The sequence below is a fragment of the Stegodyphus dumicola genome, chromosome 3 (assembly GCF_044657685.1).
Source record: "Stegodyphus dumicola isolate Sdum_Otavi_A_Nest chromosome 3, ASM4465768v1".
NCBI classification, from domain to species: domain Eukaryota; kingdom Metazoa; phylum Arthropoda; class Arachnida; order Araneae; family Eresidae; genus Stegodyphus; species Stegodyphus dumicola.
The window spans coordinates 201035509-201059275 of NC_140770.1; the positions used below are offsets into that span (position 1 = coordinate 201035509).

Consider the following 23767-nt stretch of genomic DNA (forward strand, 5'->3'; position numbering starts at 1 on the left):
TCAAATTCTTGGACTGATGTTCTACCTTTGATTTACCTTGGCATTCGAACCGCCATTAAAGAGGATTTGCATTGTTTTTCTGAACTTGTCTATGGTTCACTAATCTGTTTGCTTGGAGAATTTTTCAGTTATGTACCCACTGTTACGCATTCAGATTTTATACAAAAATTGCAGAGTCACATCCAAAACCTAAAACCAACAACTAACCATAAAAAAAAAAAAAAAAAAAAAAAAAAAAAAAAAAAAAAAATTCATGCACAAGGACAGCAAATTGTTCACACGTATTCATCTATAATAACATAATTTCACCTTCTCTTCATCCACCCTATCTCGGACCATATTTAGTTAAAAAAGTCTTGAGAAATTTTTCGATGTGGAAGTTTCAGGTAACATTAAAAGGATATCGATAGATCGACTTTCTCAAGAACGAAATAACAACAAATCTCCAGACACACAAAGGGCCCACCAGCGGCCGAGCGGTAAAGTCGCTGAACACTGGTAGTTCGGTCTGAGGTTCGAATCCCGCGAACGGGCTGGCTGCATGGGTGTTTTCGTGGTTTTCCCCATGTGTAACGTGTATACGAGCCAGTTTCCCTTAGAAAGTCATCCATGAAGGCATCCCTCCCCTTAGGCAGATAGCCCTAGTGTGCTTTGCCATAATTAAATACACCACACACACACACACCAGACACATGAAGCTGATAACTCCAAAATCTTACCTCCACTTCCTAGAAACAATGATTCTTCTTAAGATATTCATCCTAGAAACACAAAAGCTGGACGAAGGGTGAGATTTCCGGCATACCTGAAAGAGTACGAGGTATAAGGCTATCACTGGGAAGGGGGTGTGTGGCGACATCATTCGCGTTAATAAAGCTTCATCTGTGAAACTTCTCGCATGCAATTTTCTTTTAGCCAGAGTGGCAACAGTAAAACTTCGACAAGAAAAAGAACGATGATTTTCTGCCTGTATTAGTCTATATCCAAAAAATGTAAATAAATATTAATCTTTTTGGAGTCAGAACGGTGTTAAACATTTTCCTATGTTCCAGACTTCCACACCATAATATATACATAAACAATTACTATAATAGCTGAAAACTTATTGAAGAAGAAAATTCGTTATACATAGGAATAGGGGTTTTCCAAAGAAACTGAATGATATCCAATTGGAAATAGGTAAATTTGGTTTTCAGTGTAAAGGTGAAGTACTAGTTCTCAAATGGAAAGATAAACGAGATGTTAGAATGGTATCCACCTTACACAATGCTGATATCGTCGAGACTGAAAAAATGACTAAAAAAAACTAGACAGCAAGTTCGTAAGCCTGAGTGCATAATGAAATACGATCAACATGTCTACTAATCAATATCTTTCATATTATTCATTTCTGCAAAAATCTATCAAATGGAGTTTTAAAGTTTCTTTACTTTGCATACTTTTCAATTTATTTATTTTGTATTATAAGCTCAAGTTAAATATGAAAATAACTTTTTCGAAATTCTTACAAATTCTGGCAGAAGAATGGATTGCTTTTGCTACTGAACATTATAATTCCGAAAATTTACCATGTAATAGCTCACCCTGATCCTCCCTTATAGGCTTTAAGGTTACATAGTAACACACCAGCGAGAAAGAATCGCACAGTCGAGAAAATCAAAGTATTCACAAAAAATGTAGTAGTCTGCAAAATACGTGGAAAAAACATCATACTTCATATACATGCAAATTATGTACACTGTGTAAAAAAAAAAAAAAAAAAAAAAAAAAGAGTTCTATATCTCCTGTTCTACTGTAAGATATGTATTAGATTTATATATTTTTTACGTATATACATGTTTGTTAAAATTTAAATTTGTTTAAATTTAGGTTCTAATATAGATATATTTATATATATTGTTCTAATATAGGTGTTTTGAGACAAAATTGGTTCTTTTTTCGGAGGAGGGCCCCTTAACAAAGAAAATGGGAACAAACTGGCATCCTGAAAATACTGTTTCAGGACAATGAATGCACTCTTCAAAAACTGGACGTCTGGAAACTCTAAACTTAGAGGATTCTGGGCATGAGGTGCTATAGCAAGGGTTTGCTCAATGCACTGATCCTTATAAAGAGGAAGACAATAGATTTTTATTTATTTATTTTTATTCAGATATGCCATTAGCACAAATGCCAGAGAAAATATGTTTCTTGCTTATTAATTTTGTGTTTCAAATAAGTGTGAAATTTTGTGTTTTCCTCTCTTAATAATACTTTTAGAATAGGCTTTTAGAAATAAAATCTTTATTTAAGCAAATCTTTTAAAAATTCTTAAAAAAAAAAAAAAAAAAAATTAAAGTGCTCCTTGAAGCTTCTTTAGGCTTTTAATAAACAAATGAGCAAAAATTGTAAACAAACACATAATATATAAATAAAAGTAAAATGATTAATATACTAAATCAAGCTTCATTATACAATATATTCAAATTTTAAAAGGCCAAAAAATACTTTAAAAACAACACTTTAAGGAAAATAATGATAAATTTATAAAAACTAAAATTAACAATAAAGTTAGTACTGTTATATTAATCACTGGAAAACAAGTCGAGTTTGTCCTTTATATCCAGGTAATTTTTCATACCTAAGTCTTCTAGTTTGCCTGGGAGTTAATGAAATACTCTCCATTGAAACGGAAGGTGAATCTGTAAAGTACCAATCCACATTTTTTATAACAACTGACTTTTGTAATACCAGAAAGATTTCAAAATTGAAATGATTCATTAACTTATTTGGCATACTGAAGAAATAAATAAGAAATAGCAATATTTAAAATAAATTTTAATGCATTAAATATGGCAATGGACCTTTCTGCATTAAAAAAAAAAAAAATGTTTTATGAGCATGTGTAAAGAGATCAAATTTTCACTTGAAATTTGCCTACAACTTAAGAATATAAAATACTATAATGAAAATGTTTAGGTCACATACTCTAAAAATGACTAGTATTCCTCAGAATATAATTGCTTGACACTGAACAATTATCCTTCTAAAAGATGACCTATCACCTCTATGGAAGACCAAAATAACCTAGCTGTAACTGTAATTCAGTGCTTCATACTTTAAAAACTAACTTCAAAAGATATGTTGAATCATCGTGAAATTGTCCGAGTTCTTGAAAACTCAAAATCATTTTCAAATGTAAAAGGATTGATTATAAACTTGAAAACATAAATGAATGCATTAATTCTAAAATTTATTTGTCTACTTCATTTTTAGGCAAAATACAAACCTGCATCTTCCCCAGCTTCTACAAACTTTGCAGTTTATAAATTGTAACATAAAAGAAATATCAATTTGTGATTAAACAAAGATTAACATTATAGATGAATGTATCGTACTTCATTACAAATATTATACATGAAGGATTAATACATCTTGAAGTTGTAATACCAAGAAGCAAAAATAAGTTTATGCGATTTGGGAGTTCTTTAGTGTAGCTAAGGCTTGCAAATGATCATGTTCTTAAGCACTAAACTACAATACTCAACTTGTAAGAAAGGTTTAGATATATGAAAGCCTTATTGAATCTAATTTTTTCTGCCATACAAGATTTCAGAAATTCGATTAAGTCTTATGGAATGACATCAAGACATCTTGAGTTTGTCAATGTGCTAGTTACCATCACTTATCTCAAACAGAGAAAAACAGAATCTCTAAATTCAGAGATGTCAGTTTATCCCTCTTATTAATTGCTATACAATTAAGTTGAAATGTTCAACATAGAATTGCCCAGCAACACTGTTCAAGATAGAACAATATATAAGGACACTGTTCAATATGTATAATTGATTCCAGTGGTTGCAAGAACAACAGATTAGGATCACAACCAGCAATGGCCAGAGAAAAACATCTGTTGAGATAAATACATTGCCCAACAACTAATTTATGAAAATTTTATTTCCATCAACTGCACAATGACAGAAAAAATTGGTACTATAAAGGTTATTGCAGAGCAGGATCTCTTATCTGTGCAAAAGGCAGAACACTTGTGTTTGTGTATGCATCTGCTTAATATGATCAAAAATGTTTCTTTATTTTAATTTTTAGTTTCTTTGATAATTTTCATAGTTTTCCAGTATTTTTAGAAATCAAACTCATAACTGCTCAAAATACCTCTAAGACTATTTACATGTTCCCGCAGCATCATGTGACAATTGATAACCGTCCTCTATCAGCATTATACTTCTTACCTCAAGGGGCATTTCAGTTGATTTTCATGCATCATGCACCTATGGTGACAATAATTCAGACAGCCTGATCACATTTTACAAAGCATGATAATTTGGCAAAAGTGTTAGTTAAAGCTGGAGTTGTTTTTTATTCATAAGTGCAAGCAGAAAATCTTGAAAGAAAAATCACATTATCAGTTTCTGAAAATATTACTATGAATTTTGAAATTTAACAGCAAGTATTGACTGCAGAATGTCTGTAAGACATCATTTGAGAGCTTAAGAGTTGTGGCCAAGTAGCTGGATTGCTCACAGCAGTGTAAAGTGTTATTCAAGTCGCCACAGCAGTAAGCATGTTAAAGAGCATTATCTTATGCAAGAGTTCCGTTCACAGCTGCGACACAGGATCTAAGCCACACTGAATTACAGAAGCTAAATTTGCACATGTGTTTGGATGTGTCTACAGCTTTCCCGCTCTGTTTTCCCATTCAGGTTTCGTGCGTTCGCTCTTATTAGTTGATGCTTATCTTAAGTCAGCATAAAGTTGGAAACTTCGAACTTTATGCTAAGAGCCCTAAACCAGATTTTGTGATGTAGCATAGACTGGTTGCCTAGCAACACAGCTCGGCTTAAACCACTTATGCCCTTTATACCATCGCAGCTTTAAAGAATGCTGCTAAAGGTGTAAGTGCTGCATAAAAGCAGGTTGGAGGCTGTGGAAGGATCATCATATCTAAAAAGGATAGATATGTCACCCTAGAAGCAAAAAGGAACTGAAATACTAGCACTGGCTAGATAGACACAGACACTGCCAAAGCTATCAGCACTCGCATATCTGCAAAAATATTTCTTGGTATAATGTTGGTTTATATGCATGCATTCTACTATGGAATATAGTATAATATTCATACTACATCATTATCTGGAAAGATTACATTTGGTGTAAGGAGCATATTTGTTGGGGTCAGCTGCAGAGTAATGTCCTCTGACGAAATCCCATTTTATTAACAGTGATCCTAGACACAAATTAGTATGAAGAGAGAGAAGAACTCATTATCATCATCAGAATGTCTAAGAAATTGATTGCTATGGCTGAGGAGGAATTGCATGGTCAGATATCATGCAAGGGGCAGAACTTCTCTTTAAACCTTTGACAGAGGTATAATGACATCACAGTGGAAAACACCATAATTCTTCTGGGTTATATCTGTCTTTTTCATGTTGCAATTGGTCCAAACTCTGTTTACAAATGAGAATGCACACCTGAACATACCAACTGAAGTGGGTAACACACTAATAGGGAAAGATATTGAATGCATGGCTTGTCTTGCATATTCTACTGACCTAATCTCATACGGCATGTTTGGGATGCACCAGACAGACATACTGCTCAAACACAGAAACCACATCAAACAGTAAGGGACTTAAAATAACACTCAGGAAAAAGGGAAGAAAATCTCCCTAGCTCTCCTCAAAAGTTTAATGGACAGCATACGTAACAGATGCCAAAAATGCATCAGTTTCCAAGAACATCGTACATGATATTTTAGAACCTCTGTAAAATGTGTGCCAGGTCTAATTTATTTAAACAATATCTGCCTTTAAAACCACCATTCTCAAAGATTATCATAATGCACATCTATGTGGCAATGGAGGTTAGAATGGAAAATCATTCCTTTCAACAATGAGTCTTAACATTTCTCAGAAATAGTGACAGTTGAAAATTAATCTGTAAATCATTGTGGCGATAGCCATGAACAAGCCTTCATAAGAAAATGTCATAACTGAGCCTGCACCCGGAATTATGATATAGGGTGTATATACAGTAAGCAGACTCCTTGGATCTTTTTCCTTAGTTACACTGATAGTTGAATGTTATGCTAATTTATTTGGTTGCAGAGCCAGCAGTAAGGCCATTTCACAAAGTTTACGAGGAACTGTTTTTCAGTATAGGAATGCTAGGTTACTTGTAACACTTGCTACTGTGCCCATGTGGATTTGATATGGTGCCATGACCTGCCATATCTCCAGACTTAGCTGCCACCAAGACATCTGGGACATCACTGGCGGCCACTGAAAAAGAATGAGCAGCTGCTGAACATAATACTTTATTGTTATTTTATATACTGTGTCAAAATATTCCTCACATAGCATGTTAAGAAACTTAAGTGCATGCATTTCCACATGCAGTGATACTATTCCATAATAAATAAATTAAGGTAATTAGAAAATTCTGTTTCCAAACTTGGGTCATTTTACATATAAATGGCATATTTACCATTCTTGTGAGTTTTAGATTTCTGAGATTTTTTTTCCTTCATATAGCAATTTCAGTGCTTAGTATTGCACATTATAATACTCACAGTACATTAATTGTTTATGATGCTCATTCTCAGAATTCAGCCACACAAATTTCTCATTTATTTTAGTTGCTAAATATTTAACTTTTTTCCAACTTTTGTATTCACTATTAATATAGTTGTATCTTGGTATATATCCAACTTGGTATATTTGGAAGCAAACATTTTTGTTTGGTATATACCTTTGCAAGCACTACCTTTGGTTACCTTTTTCGACACAATGCCACGTACAGTCCACCTAATATAAGAAATGCTCTAGTGATACTCTATTTAGGTAGTGGCAGTTGCTATAGTAACAGAGATAGTATATTTGACTAAGGGGTGAGCAAGTGAATTTTTATTTTTATTTTTTATTTATTTATTTTTTTTTTTTTGGCAAATGTTGGCAGTGAGAAAGAGTTTATCATTCAGTAAACTGCCCACATAAATAACATAACTATTCAGTAAAATAACTCGCATTACAATTCTAAATTTCACATGCTTTTGGATTTTTTTCACATAAATATTTTCTGAATTCATCAACAATGAGTTTTAAGAAAATTAATTAGAGATCATTGAAAATTATGAACATAGCATGTGTACTGGCTATTGCATATTGTATGTTAAGAAAGATGGTATCTATGATCGTGAAAAACAAAAATGATATTAAACCAGCTAATATTGCAAAGAGAGTGAAATCTATTACCAAACAAGAATCACTAACATTGAAGCATATTATGAAATTGCTTTTGATTTGGATGACAGCAAAAAATGGCAAAAGCACATCAGAGACAATAATTTATGCAAAGGAAAAACTGATACATATGCAAATCTTTCAAAAAACAAGGCAAGAAAAAGCAAAGGAGGTGAAGTGTAAAAGTCACCAATGTCTGGTTTGATAATTGGACTCGCATTTACAGTGCTATGATACATGGAGAGGGAAACAGTCAATATAAAGATGTTAGTGGTTTCATTAAAGAGTTTAGAGATTTTGTAAAGATTAAGGGCTTTGTTTTCCATATATATATATATATTAATTTGATGACACTGGCCTGTTTACAAAGATAATGCCTAGCAGAATCTATATTACACAAGAAGAGAAGGCATTGTTAGGGCATGAGCTAATGAAGGACATGCTTACTCTCTTGTTAGGAATACAAGATTCTACTTGGCAATAGAAGTAGGGATTGCAAAGTGCAACCACTATTGATCTATCACTCTGAAAACTCAGTGGTCTTTAAGAAACATAACACATAGAAAACTCATTTACCTGTGATGTGGAGGTCAAACAACAAGGCTTGGGTAATAGGACAATATTTCAGCAAGTGGTTTGATATTGTGTTTGGGCCAACTGTAAAAAGTTATTCAAAGGAAAAACAAATGCCTCTGTAGGCTCACCTCATCATGGGCAATGCTCCAATTCAGCCTCCAAATTTGCAGGACTATGCGTGTCAGAGTTTTAGTTCATCAATCTAAAATTTCTTCCCCAACACAATTTCTCTCATTGAGTCCATGGAGGATTATCAATAATTTCAAGAAATGACTATCATGCTTTCAGAAGTGCTTTGAAGTGGCCTGTGGCACAAAATTAACTCTAAATGAGTTTTAAAAAGATCAGTCTTCTACCTTTCATTACAAGGATGTAAAGCAAAGCTGTTCACTGAGCAACTCGAAAAGAAACAACACAGGATGACAAGACTAAGATGGCTACACTTTTCTCAAACTCAAATTAAAAGGAAGATGAATATCCTACTTTATTAATCAACGAAGATTTTGCCAAATGAATGGATGTCAAAACTTCAAGCAGAAAAGTACTATACTAACGCAGCTCAAACAACTAGTAACAGCATTGTCTAGAACAGTGATGGTGAACTTCTGATATAGATGTCATAATTGGCATGAGAACCCATTCTGGTCAGAGCTGTACCTAAGGTTTTCAGCATCTGAGGATATCTGAAGATTTTGTGTCCCCTTTGCAAAGAATGGAAAACATTTCATTCTAAAATTTCGTAGGACCAGTTTGGTGTCTCCTGGATGCAGCGCCCAGGGATAGATGTTTCCCCTTACCCCACCCTAGCTACGCCACTGATTTTGGTTGATGTGCATCATGCGTTTCCACAGCCAGCAAGGAGACACAAAATTGTATAATTCAAAAATATTTGTCTCTTGCAATAGCCTCGTCATTATCAACATGTGCCACACTTACCTAGAGTGCTTTCTTGGTAAGCAAATGCACTTGATCACTGTGTTCATTAGAAATGGTAGACAAAGGTTATACAGGTCTAGAACGACCAAATAATGTCACATTTCTAAAACATGATGATGAGAAGGTACAAGCAAAGTTCTTTGGACATATGTTTACTGAAGATCAGACTTGGTGATCTTCAACCAGTTCCAAACAGAGATCTGGCAGGAAAAAAAAAAAAAAAAAAAAAAAGGACAGAAAAGAGGTAAATAGATTTGGTAAAGTTTTACTTATATACACTATATATTTTACCTGCTGCATTTGTGTTTTGTAAGCAGTAAGTAGGACATTTTTATACCAACAGATTAAATATTTTCTTTTTATTTCTTATTGGAAACATTTGTTCAGTATATTTTAACATCTTCTCATTGTAAGTAGCAGTCTTTATAACTAGTCATGAAGCAATATTTTTCACAACATTCATTAACTAGGTAGTGAACATTCCCTTACATAACTTACCTTGTCTCTAAGTTAATACAGAAATTAAAATTACTCAAAATATTTAATAACATTAAACAATTTTGTGATATTGTACATTAATGAAACATGAAAATTATGCATTTACTTCTATAAACTACAAATGTCTTAAAATACCTTTCATAATTTTACAGTTTAAAATATTTAATTTTATAGCTCCAAAACTACTTAAAAACAAAAGATAAATTTCATATTTTAGCAAGAATATTTAACTTTAAATAAAACATAACATACACACCTGATAATTGGAAGAAATCATTTTCAGAATAAACTTCTGTGTTACAAAATTCATGCTTTGTTCTTGTAAGGTCCTTTATAGGCCCACTGAATAAAATTCCAGGATTATTTGAAACTTCAAACCCATTTAAGCTGTTATCAAATGCAGAAATGTCAGACTTTACTGAAATATGATTTGCTAAATCTTGCTTTTCTACTGTTTTAGAAAAAACACCTTTTTGTATACGAAAAGACTTCTCTAGAGGTGATGAAGGAGAGCATGAAAGCATATTGTGATCTTTAGGTGCTACATGATCACTTGATTTTAGCTTTTTCCTAGGCATATACAAAAATTCCTTCTGATTAAATACCTTTTTCGCACTAGTTTGTGAAGGTGAAGTTATTTCATCATTATGAAAGCTTCCATTTTTAGGGCTAATTTTAGTATTGCTAAAGGAACTCATTAATTTTGGTGAAACTGAATTGTTATTTTCCGATTTTAGCTTTTTCCTAGGCATATACGAAAATTGCTTCAGATTTAATACCTTTTTTACATCAGTTTGCGAAAGTGAAGTTATTTTATCATTATCAAAGCTTCCAGTTTCAGGACCAATTTTAGTAGCTGTTAAACAATGGTTCACTAATTTTGGTGAAACTAAATTTTTATTCTCCTTGTCTCTTTTACAAAATTTGTCAATAAAAATGGAACTATTCGTAATATCTAGAGGGGTAGTCTCTGCATCATCAAAAATATTGAAATTATTATCAGTGCAGTTTCTGACATCAGCAACTTCTCTTGTCTTAGCAAAAGGAAATTCTGTTACAGATTCAGCAAGAATGGAATTTTGGGTACATTGTGAGGAAGTGCATGGAAGAGAATTTCCTTTATCTCTGCAGCTACAAAGTTCTTCCTCCCTATATCTACAATTTTCTTCATCTCTATGTTCTTCATCTTCGTAACTAGAATTTTTTTTGTCACTGTAGCTATGATGTTCATCATCACTATAGCTATAATAATCATCCTTGATTTTATTTTCAGACTTTTGGAAGGCAATATTTAAATTATGTGGGGCAACTGTGCATGACAGAGACAAATAATCTCTATCAATTTCCTCAAGAGTTTTTTCATGAGTATTCAAATAAGTGACTTTATTATTTGGTTTAAAATCAGAACTTTCTTGTAATGAGTTAAAAATATCAATTTCACTGCAACCTGGAAAGTGCACACTTTGATATTTACTACCTGATGACAACGATAAAAAATTTATTTCGGTATTATCCCTATTTGGTTCCCAAACAACATTTTTTCCTTCAATATTACCAGGGTTGTTCTTGAGATTTTTTAAAGATTTATAAATGTTTTCCTTAACTGGATTTTCAGTCAACCTGAAAGTCTTGTGAACTGTAGAATAAAAATACTGAAAACAGAAGACATAAAAAAAGGCTTACAAATAATAAAGTGCAATTTTTTATGCTACACAGATAACTGACTTAAGAAAATTAACTTTATCATCAAAAATTCTTCTGGACATTTAATAATACATATTACATTTATTACAGGTACATTGCGGAAAAAAAAGGGGGCGTCAGTTGTATATCTCCCATTTTACTGGGCCGATTAACGAAATTCAACTTGGGCTTTTTATGTCTCGAAAATGCGACTTAGGACGTGTATTAAATTTATATATAGCATTGTTCCAATATAGGTACTTTGACACAAAATCAGAGTTTTGCTGAAATGACATAACAATTTTTTTTTCCATATTTCAATTATACAACTCAAATTATGCCAGACTGCCAAGTTCTGTAAAATTCCCATGAGTAATTAAGACACAATAACACGCCGAATAAATACTAATTCAGAAGTCAAATAACAAAAATCAGCGTTATATTTACAAAATTTTCACAGGACTAGTTTCAATGGTTTTACCAAACCACCATCCTCAGCTGCAAAACCGCAAATGAACAAGATAGGAAATAATGATTAGATAAGATAAGAAAGTCTGGACAAGAATAAGCAAGTGGCGCCATCTGTTGGTGAAACCAGAACTAAAACATAATTTTTTTAAAGGCCGAAGGCAAATTTGGATTGGAATTAGGATCATTAACTAGAACAGAAAGATTTTTATGAATGTGAAATGCCTCTAGAAAATCCAGTTCTCCAATGGAAGATGTTTTTTGAATAATTTTGGCAGCAGAAAAATTGAAAGTGTGGTTTTCGGACCAACAATGTTGAGCAACAGAAGACTTTTGTGTTTCCTTTTTTCTAACATATGCCTCATGTTCCTTGACGCGAAATTTTAAGGCTCTCTTAGTTTGGTCAATGTAAATTAAACCACACTGGCAAGGAATCCTATAAATACCCCAGGAATTCATATCCGGAATGGGGTCCTTGAGTATGGAACTCGGAATTTTATTGATGGGAGAATAAACAACCCGAAAGTTAAATTTCTGCAAAATATGTGCAACTTTATAGCTAATTGATGGAAAAAAGGGAATGACAACAGAATTTTTATAATCTCCTAAAGCAAGAGTGTGCCTTTTAGTGTGTTGAGATGAGAATTTTTTAACTGCTTGATTAATAATGTTGGGTGGAAAGCCCCTGTCAATAGCTATTGCTTTTAAATAATTTAGTTCTTCATCAAGGGCTAGTTTGGAGGAGCAAACTTGAAGAGCACGGAAAACATAAGAATAAAATGAAGCTAACTTTTGTTTAGTCGGATGACATGATTTAAAGTGTGGTGGAAGGCAAACCGATGAAGGTTTACGGTAAACCGTAGTACTGAAGTTGGATGTGTTACGTGTGACCAGAATGTCGAGAAACGGAAGAGAATTGCAAGTCTCAAGTTCAAAAGTGAACTGAATAGCAGGATCAATAGAATTCATTGTTGAAAGAACTTTATTTAAATCATCTTTATTACCTTCAAACAGAGTAAAAGTATTGTCTACATCGCGGAACCACGCCGGGAAGTTTAAAGTTTCAAACAATTTTGATTCATGATAATGCATGTAGATATCAGCCAGGATGGGACTGAGGGGGCTTCCCATGGCTAATCCCTGAGTTTGCTTGTAATATCTATTTTGGAAAACAAAATGTGTTTGTTTCAAACAGAGTGAGTGAGAGAAATTAGCTCATCAATTTCGATGCAAGAGAAATGAAATTCGCAAAGTCTGGTTTCTAGACATCTTAATGCACCCTCCACTGGGACATTGGTGAATAATGATTTTACATCAAAAGAAACCACGAGTAAATTACTAGGAGAAATGTTTTTAACTTTTTTTACAAACTCTATTGAATTTTGTATGGTGTAAATGTTATTGTCTAATAGAGTTGAAAATCTAGAAATTAAATATTTAGCTAATCTTCCAGTTCAAGTAGTTCAAAAAATCTTCCCATTGTAAACATCAAGCCAATAGTTAATATTTCTAATGTTAGTCTTTCAGAAGAACAAGAGAGAATTCTAAAATATAACTTTAACTTCTCACAAACCTGTAAACCCTCGATTCCAAAGATTTTGGCTCCTATCGAAAAAGGTTTCAAGTTCAGTAAAGTTCCAGATTCACAGAAAGAAATGATTAGGCATCTTATCGCTCATAATGTGAAATTCAATAATAAACCTTTGAAACCAAATCTAACTGCGACAGAAAGAGCTACATTGCGTGAAATTCATTCTAACCCGGATATTATTATTTCAAAGGCCGACAAACGTGGCCAGATAGTCGTCATGGATTGGAACACTTACACCGATGGTGTCACTAAACTCTTAAACGAAGGACCATATAATCCGATTCCTAAAGATCCTCCACCTTCGGACTTGTCAAAAATAAAAACTGCGATCAAATCTTCGCAAATTATTTCAGGCAACTTAAAACATTCACTTATCCCATCTGTTGCGAATTGTGCCAGATTATATGCTCTTCCCAAAATTCATAAAAGTGGTATTCCTTTCCGCCCTATTGTATCAAATTTAGGTACTGCCTCGTATCCATTAGCTAAATATTTAGTTTTTAGATTTTCAACTCTATTAGACAATAACATTTACACCATAAAAAATTCAATAGAGTTTGTAAAAAAAGTTAAAAACATTTCTCCTAGTAATTTACTCATGGTTTCTTTTGATGTAAAATCGTTATTCACCAATGTCCCAGTGGAGGGTGCATTAAGATGTCTAGAAACCAGACTTCGCGAATTTCATTTCTCTTGCATCGAAATTGATGAGCTAATTTCTCTCACTCAACTCTGTTTGAAACAAACACATTTTGTTTTCCAAAATAAATATTACAAGCAAACTGAGGGATTAGCCATGGGAAGCCCCCTCAGTCCCATCCTGGCTGATATCTACATGCATTATCATGAATCAAAATTGTTTGAAACTTTAAACTTCCCGGCGTGGTTCCGCTATGTAGACAATACTTTTACTCTGTTTGAAGGTAATAAAGATGATTTAAATAAAATTCTTTCAACAACGAATTCTATTGATCCTGCTATTAAGTTCACTTTTGAACTCGAGACTTGCAATTCTCTTCCGTTTCTCGACATTCTGGTCACACGTAACACATCCAACTTCAGTACTACGGTTTACCGTAAACCTTCATCGGTTTGTCTTCCACCACACTTTAAATCATATCATCCGACTAAACAAAAGTTAGCTTCATTTTATTCCTATGTTTTCCGTGCTCTTCAAGTTTGCTCCTCTAAACTAGCCCTTGATGGAGAACTAAATTATTTAAAAGCAATAGCTATTGACAGGGGCTTTCCACCCAACATTATTAATCAAGCAGTTAAAAAATTCTCATCTCAACACACTAAAAGGCACACTCTTATTTTAGGAGATTATAAAAATTCTGTTGTCATTCCCTTCTTTCCATCAATTAGCTATAAAGTTGCACATATTTTGCAGAAATGTAACTTTCGGGTTGTTTATTCTCCCATCAATAAAATTCCGAGTTCCATACTCAAGGACCCCATTCCGGATATGAATTCCTGGGGTATTTATAGGATTCCTTGCCAGTGTGGTTTTATTTACATTGGCCAAACTAAGAGAGCCTTAAAGTTTCGCGTCAAGGAACATGAGGGATATGTTAGAAAAAGGAAACACAGAAGTCTTCTGTTGCTCAACATTGTTGGTCCGAAAACCACACTTTCAATTTTTCTGCTGCCAAAATTATTCAAAAAACATCTTCCATTGGAGAACTGGATTTTCTAGAGGCATTTCACATTCATAAAAATCTTTCTGTTCTAGTTAACGATTCTAATTCCAATCCAAATTTGCCTTCGGCCTTTAAAGAAATTATGTTTTAGTTCTGGTTTCACCAATAGATGGCGCCACTTGCTTGTTCTTGTCCAGGCTTTCTTATCTTATCTAATCATTATTTCCTATCTTGTTCATTTGCTGTTTTGCAGGTGAGGATGATGGTTCGGTAAAACCATCGAAACTAGTCCTGTGAAAATTTTGTAAATATAATGCTGATTTTTGTTGTTTGACTTCTGAATTAGTATCCCATGAGTAGGTTTTAAAAAATTAGCTCTCAAAATTTTAGTTCCTCAATGTTAATTGAATCTGATATATATTTATTAATATCTTTTTTTATAAAACTTTCTTGATTCTATCTTCCAGAATTCGAAATTTAGGCTTAATCCAAATATAATTCACAATTTTTTTTATGATATATTTTAAAAAAAAAATTTTATAAATTTTTCAAAAGAATTTTTAACATCATCTTAAAGTAGATGTATTTCTAGGCATACCTGCGAAAAATTAAGAGTTTTTTATTCGAAATTTCCTTAAGATATACAGTCAAAAGTCTTTAATCTGGACGTCCATTATCCAGAATGATCTACTATAATCCGGACCTCAAAGCTGCAAACTTTCTACGCATGCGTCAATGCATAATGCGTTAATGCATGCGCATAATGCCTTTACACATGCACGTCATTCGTTTACGCATGCGTGTTTAATGTATAATGGACGGTATAAGCTAAGCTAAAATTATCTAATTATTTATTTCAGTCAATGTTGCAGATTGCGTTGTTCCTTAATCTTCTAATTGGATCCGGCTTATTATTTTTTGCAGACTGTTAGAGCAATTTTATAAAAGTAAGCTTGAACTTTTGATTATGTCAAAAAGAATTTCCGATTCTGGAGCTACCAAAGGATCTACAAAATGAGCAATTTTACAAAAGTAAGCTTGAACTTTCGATTATGTCAAAAAGAATTTCCGATTCTGGAGCTACCAAAGGATCTACAAAGCAAAAGAATGTTTCGAACAAAACAAAAAGTGGAATCAAACAAAAAGTGGAATTGCTGCAAAAAATTAATAAAGGCATATCCTTTGATTCTCTGACCATTCCTCCGAAATATGTTTATTATGGCGGGGACGCGGTGTGCAATGAACTGGAAGTTGATCTGTCAGCACTATCCTTATCTTCAGAGCAGATTTTTTATTTTATTCGGCTTATAATTCCTTACTAAATGTAGTATTTCATCTCGATGTACTCCGTCTTTGATATGATTTAAAATCAAATTCCTCGTCATTATAAATATCAGGAATACACATCAAATAGTTTTCTATTTGCAATTTTCTAATTTCGACTATGCGTAATGTATGCTTTACACATGCGCGCGTTGAAAGACATGCTTAATAAAGTAAACAAATAAATATTAAGCTTTTTTTTAAAATTTTGATACCCTTTAGATCATAATTGCTCTTTATTTCATAAATTACAGTTTCATACTTTAAATTTTATAATTTCTGCATGCCATCTTGCCAGATTTAAACTGATGATCTATAATCCGGAATCGCCAAAGTCCCGACAAGTCCGGATTAAAGACTTTGACTGTATATGAATTTACATATTGTCGTGTTTTGAAATTTGGCATATTTATTATGAGTGATTATGGTTCCTGCACTTTGTAAAAATTCTTTGAAAGTATGAATGATGACTTTTTTCCCCGCTTGTGTACACTGAAATGAATGGAAAGAAAATTAGGTTGCTTATAAATTAAGAAGTTTGCCAAGTGAATTAATCTTGGAGCAAACTGAAAAAAACACGGCAAGATAAATTTTTAAATTTCTGACCAAAAATTACAAAATGTAATGTTTAGGCATAATTGGAGTCGTAGAATCGAAATATGGAAAAAAATTAGCACGTCATTTCAGAAAAAGTCCAGTTTTGTGTCAAAATACCTATATTAGAACAATGCCTTATATAAATCTAAAACATATCATAAGTCGCGCTTTCGAGATATGAAAAACACAATTTGAATTTGTCCAACTGGCCCAGTGGAGCGGGAGATATACAACTATCCCCCACTTTTTTTGCACAGTGTATATACATAGTAATTATTTATGTGTATATATATAATAATAATTATTTGTGTCACTACTATCCACTGTCTTGTAAATATTACAAAAGTACATCAGCTACTATCAAGCAATATGGGCATAGGTATGATATAACCAAATATGTACTATAAAACATTTGTAACTACATATTTTAAGTTATAGACTTCCAATACTATTAGAATTTATATTTCTGCAAAGCATATTTATGAATCTTCTGTGAAACATCTTACTTAAATCAACTTTCAAAATACTTTAGTTTGATACAACCCATGGTTTGAAAAAATTAATATTGCTGACATTCAAGAGCACCTACTTTTTGACTGCCCTTTCCTTAATTATGAAAGAATTCATTGAAATGTAGATTAAAATTAATTGTCCATTAAAATGCCATGATTTTGTTTCTTTATCTCAGCCTACCATGCTTTTAATGATTTTATCGATGTTTATTTTGAATGTTGTAAATTATTTTTATATATTCTTCTTCTTTTTTATGTATGTCAAAGATGTTTGAATTAATTGTATTATTTAAAGTTGATGTGCCTTTTTTTACTTACATTTTTATAAGCCTCATATAATACTTTGTGGTGCATGAGGAAATATATTTTTTTCCATTTAAAAAAAAAAAAAAAAAGAAAGAAAGAAAGAAAGAAAAGAAAAGAAAAATGAAATCTGAAGGCTTTCAGATTTTATATTATGCCCAAACGGTGTTTTTTTTTCAAATGGCATTTAAAGCCGGATTTGAAAAGCGATACAGACATTCAAAGTCATTCGATGTAAACTATTGTTAGACACTGTAACTCCCTTGCATTGCTATGCTACCAACATAATACCAGTAAGAAGTATAAAGAAACCTTATGCATAAAATATTTGTGCTTGAAGATGCACACAATGTTAATGGAATGCTTTGAAATCATTGAGTTTGTGAATCAAAAATTTGTTAACATTTTACAAAATATGAAATAGATAATAAAAAAATTCTAAATTTGAGCTTCCAGATGCCGATATTTGAGTGGAGTTCTTAGTAGTAGAATGTTATTCAAAATTTGATGTGTCTAGGTACTGTTGTTTTTCACAATGTGAGAAACATACATACATTCATGCAGATTTTTCATTTAATTTCTTTAAATAAAAAGCAAGGCTTTACCATTTGGTGGCAACAATTTGAAAGGTGATTCAGACTTTTATAATGAACCGATGCAAAATTATTAAAAAAAAAAAAAAAAAAAAAAAAAAAAAAAAAAAAAAAAAAAGGCATTCAAGAGCAGAAAGAAGTATGTCATGCCATACTTAACTGAGAGTAACATGTAAAATTAAAGTAAGGCAAAAATAGCAGCTTAGCATAAAATCTTGTGTTAGTTTCAAGCCCTATTTATAAATGTAGTATTGATAAAACTATGAAATGTTCAGAAAAAAAGTTTTAATAACATATTTGCATGCTTTTAAGATAAAGGATTTTTTTTTTTTAATGGAATGATGAAATAGGATATAAGTTGAGAGAATTGCTTTGGTTTCTTTTTTTCTCATCAGTAAACTGGCAGATGGAAAATTTTGAAGAGAAAATATTTTAAGAAATGAAAAATGGGAACAAAAGTGTTGATTGCATCTCATGACAGACAAATATGATATATCAACAAGAAAGAAGAAAGTTGAAAGTAATATTTGAATAATCTTACATCTGCACTTTTCAAATGAAGCAAATCCCTCATATCCTAACAATATTTTGAAAATATTTGAAAAGAAGCAGAAAGAAAAGAAGAATTTAAGAAATTTAAATAAATAAAAATTAAATGTAATATTTGGAAAAGCCTGAAAATTTAAAAATTAATTATAAATCTTGCATTAAACATGAAAGAGAGCAACTACAAATATAAAAATAGAAACTTACATATTTCAAAATATAAATAGCAGCAGTTTAAAAGAGAGCTAAATAAAACTTGAACATTCTATTTCTGCTTTTAAAAATGTTTTCTTTTTAAAAAAACTTTAATATCTATTATAAATAAATAAATTTTCTGTGGATGCTAAAACAAAGAAGAAATTTTACATTACAAAGTATTATTTTATGTTATATTTCTACAATTATAACATACAAGGGATGAAAGCTTATTTCATACTTACCTTTAAAAATCTTTGAGGTACAGTAAAAAACTTCTGACACAACTGAAAACAACTCATATTTAATAAATGAGTAATCGTAGTAGAAGACACCATCATACAAACCCTATAAAATATTTATTATGAAAAAGTAGTAAATAATACAGGGCAATGAATTTCAATTTTATTTAATTTTATAACTTTGATTAATAATATAAATAGTCTAATACATATTCATTAATTTATCTACCATTTGGCTCAAAATATGAGGAAAAACAAAACGAATTGAGAATAAACAAATTAATAACCATGAAGTCACTATATTTCTAAGATATTTTAGCAAGTCACTATAAAAACAATTAATGCATATATGACTGATTATATGCTAACTGACTTTTATAATGGTTCATTTAAGTTCATAATAATTATTAATTTCGATAATGATATAAAATCAATTATGCTATAATTATTAATTTTTAATAAGTATTGTAAGAGTTTTTGATAAAGTATTCAAGTTAAAAATTTCTTATGTATGTATATATGCCCTTATTTTAAAAGCTACCTATAAAATCACAGTTAACAGAGTTGATGTCAAGCAGAAAATTATTCAACTACTATTCATTATTTATATAGCTAATCCTGAAAACCCCAAGGCAGTTTAATTTCCAAATTTTAAAAGCATACCTTTGACAGATCCTTATATGCATTGATTGCATAAGTAGACATAAGGTAAACTTTTTTTTAAAAATACATAAAAATTTCAGACCAAGTTTATAGCTAAATTCATATACAAAACTATGATACTTTATATTAGATAAATATAAAATTATTAACAAATTCATAAGAATTTATAGCTATTAAAATGGAGGTTGTGTTATTTGGATTATGGCAAAACATGCAACAGCTGTTTGTCATAGGTAGGGGTGGGCACATAAGGACTCACTAAGAGTATTTTGTGGCCCACTAAGGCAGTCAGAAAAACCTGCCTCAAGCCAAGATTTCCTTCCCAAAGTGCAACACTAGGATAGCGATGCTAATAGGCATGTGCAGTGCTTTCCCTGTCGATCTAGTTAATTACGGTTTTGTCTTAGTAACAGTAAATATCTAAATTTCCTACTTTAGTGAAACCATGAACCTTCCGAAATAAAGTAAAATTGGTGATTTATGTTGCGCATTTACTAATAAATGGGCAAACAAGTATGTCTTTAGTGATACAGAGAATAAAGGAGTGTGTTTGTGTCCCGAAACAATAACCATATTTAAGGAGTACACTCTGAAATGACACCCTGAAACAAAACACAGCGAATATGGTTGCAAACTTTCTAAGGAAGAATGCAAAATAAAAGTTCCAAAGTATGTGAAAAAGCTGAAGAAGCAAGTAACATTATTTACAAAGCAATCAACAATTCAAAATAGCACTACAGAAAAAATTTAATGGTAGCCTACAATCCTGCTAAAACACAACAAGCCATTTTTGGCTGGCGAGTTTATTCAGCAGTATATGGTAGACAGTGCAATTTTTATGTCCTGATGTAAGAAGCAAATATGAAAGCATTTCATTGTCAAGAAAGACTACAGTGAAGCACATTGACTCGGTGATGAACTTACAGAACAGCTGCAGACTGCTATCAAAGACTTTGCATGGCTTTCTTTAGCACTGGATAAGAGCATAAATAACAAAGACACTGCACAATTACTTGTCTTTATCCATGGAATAAACAATATTTTTGTCATCATAGATGAATTACTTGGCCTAGAATAAATGAAAGATAGAATGAGAGGTCAGGACTTGCTACAGTGTGCTGTGAATTGTGTAGAGAAAAGTGGCTTGTCCTGGAATAAAAAGTAAACATTGTAACAGATGGGAACAGAGCTTTCAGAGGAAAAAGTATAGTTAAGCTTTTCAAAAACAAGTTACAAGCACAAAACACAGACAGTGATATCTTATCTTTTCATTGCATTTTGCATCAGAACAGCCTTTATAAAGCTGAATTGCATTAAAAGTAGATAGATGCCGCAGATCTATTATTAGTATAGTGAAAGCAAACAGAGCAATGGCACTCCAACACTAACAAACGTCCATTATCCGGAATGACCTAAAATATGGACCTCAAAACCAACAACGTTTTTCTGGTAGGCTTTACGCATGCACATTTGATTCCCCACTCCATGCATAATAAAAACATTTGGAGAGTCCCGATTCCTAATTTCACTTCAACACTAAATAAAATACCTTGTTATTAAGAAACAATCATTTTAGCATAAATTTGTACGATCAGTAATTTGGCTCCATTGCTGCGCATCTACTTGGCACACATCTCAAACAGAAACATTATATATAGATACATTGTTGATCTGACACCAACCTGGTGAATCATTGTTTATTATACTTCCCTTTCATCACCTCGTGTTAATCAATACATGACAACTTGAATAATGAATCATGCAGCGATGCACAAACAATTTTTTTTATGTAGCAATTTAATAACAAAGGATTATGGTAACCTTTTATGTTGACATTATGCTTAGCGATGATTACAGATTCAAGTTAAATGCGCTAAAACATCTTGACGAGGAAAAATTTAACAAAAATTTCTTTCTATATGCTAAAAATAGATTTTGTTGATGATACTCATAGATCCAAAGATTATATTTAGGGCTATTTGAATTAAGAATAACTGATTTGTTAATCCCATAAACCTAGAACGAGCACCAGGGTTCGTAAGGCAGCACCGTGTTGCAGAATTTAGGACCCACAGAGACTGCATCAGGCGGTGAGATATCTAGAGCACCGACTAGGCTTACCACATATGGTGGGAATTTATTTATTCAGAACTCTGATAAGCCTTAAGCATGTGCAAGAAATTGAATTATAAGTATAATAAATAACTAAACTAATACAATTCAAGTGTGCAATAGAAGCAAGATAAAATTTAATGGAACAACTTGTCATTAGTCGCCAAGCTCATGATGCATAGACAAATATGTATAGTGAACAATAGCTAAATTTGATGATGATAGCCGCACATTTTAAAGGTTTTCGGATATTGCAAAACAAAGGTGAAATTTTCCAATTAATGGATTTTGTAAAGAAATGTGGAGGAGCAGTAATAAATGAAGATGGCATAAAAGAAGCACCTTTTGAGGTGCAGTTGCCCCTCGCTCCCTATTTTTAACTTCGCTAATTCTTTGTCCTTTGTGTTACATGTTTGATCAGATAGCCTGGCTCAGTAAAAGTTGACGGCCAGTGTAACTCTGATTAAAAATCCGGTTATAACCACGTGCAGTGAGATAAGGACCACGTGTTTCTGAGACTCCTTCCCCTTTAGTTTTCTTCTTTCTAGGTATTTCTTTCTCCTGATGAGGAGGGACCTTTAGCTGCCCTCGAAATCGATTGAGTGTTTCAATATACTTACGCTAAATACAAGGTTGTTTTTACAATTTTGATTGTCACATTTACAATTTTGATTGTCACATTAGCATGTTTTTCTTCTAGTCTGGCAAGACAATTCAAGACTTTTTGAAATTTTTTAGCATAAAATCTGCTATGTGGAGCATCGCAAGATCATGGGAGGATGTGTTTCCAGATACGTTAAAAACTGCTTGGCATAATTTATGACCAGCTACCATATTTCATGGTGAGGACGATGAAGATGATAGCCACGAATTTGAAGGTTTTCGGACATCGCAAACTAAAGATGAAATTTCCCAGTTACTGGATTTTATAAAGAAATGTGGAGAAGCGGTAATAAATGAAGATGATGTAACAGAAGTTTTTCATTGTGAAGACAATGCCCCAATCATCAATCAATTAACAGACGGCGAAATCTGTAGTATGGTTCTAGATCCAGAAAATACCGCTTCTGATAGTGAAGAAAGTGACAGAGAGGTTATTGAAAACGAAAAAATTTCGATTGACAAGTTAGTCGGTATTCTCGACACAGCAATTACAGAACTTGAACAGTGGAACTTGATAATTGGACAAGAAATTATGTCTATTTATAGAATTAAAGAGAAAGTATTAGCACAAAAACGAAGCAACTTAAACAACTTACATTGAAAGAAATGTTTAATAAAATAAACAAATAAATATTAAGCTTTTTTTTTGCAAATTTTGATACCGTTTAGATTATAATTGCTCTTTATTTCATAAATTACGGTTTCATATATTTAATTGTATAATTTCTGCATGTCATCTTACTAGATTTAAATTGATGGTCTATAATCCGGAAAAAACCTTAATCCGGAATCGCCGAAGTCCTGACGAGTTCGGATTATGGACTTTATATAATTTTAAAAGTGTTAAGAAGACAACAACAACAAGCAGTTTGAATAAAATTTTTTTATAAACAACAGCATGCATTTTGGTTTGGCGTGGATATAGTTTTCTTAGGATAGCAATATGAGGGTGCCCCAAATAAAAGTATATCAACACTAAAGCATTTAAACTGGAAAATGCACAAAACATTTCAAGTAATGCATGTTAGCATAGTAATTATTACTAAGCCATCTTTCAGTTCAGATATTTTGAGCAACAATAACATGCTAATTAATCTCATAATTGGAGAAAGTAGAAAACAGTCAGCCTGAAATTATAAGAATAGTAAGTAAATTTTTTACAGCTTATATAAAAATATATGGACGAAATATAACACTACTTTTCCTACACAGCATAAACTTATATTAATTAATAACTACTTAGAATTACTTTCAATAACATAAGACTACAGAATATAATACAGGTTATAATTTTTATTGCATTTTACAATTAAGTGCTTTTTATTATAATGTGAAACATTTGTAGTATATCAATAATTTTTTATTTAAGTGAGGTTTACTGT

General features: G+C 32.1%; 1 protein-coding gene across 3 annotated transcripts in view; it reads right to left on the minus strand.

Annotated features, from left to right (window-relative positions):
- Nucleotides 1-2200: 2200 nt before the first annotated feature.
- LOC118204075 (uncharacterized) overlaps nucleotides 2201-23767 on the minus strand; it is a 184892-nt gene continuing 163325 nt past the window's right edge. For 2 of the 3 annotated variants that reach the window (XM_085813752.1, XM_085813754.1), the window contains exons 20-22: nucleotides 18951-19053; nucleotides 9508-10903; nucleotides 2201-2681 (exon numbers count right to left, since the gene is read on the minus strand). In XM_085813752.1, coding sequence (XP_085669878.1) covers nucleotides 2569-2681; nucleotides 9508-10903; nucleotides 18951-19053 — 1612 coding nt within the window. In that variant the 3' untranslated portion in view covers nucleotides 2201-2568. Of the gene's footprint in view, nucleotides 6282-9507; nucleotides 10904-18950; nucleotides 19054-23767 lie in introns of all 3 variants that reach the window. The other variant, XM_085813755.1, reaches the window with a different exon arrangement.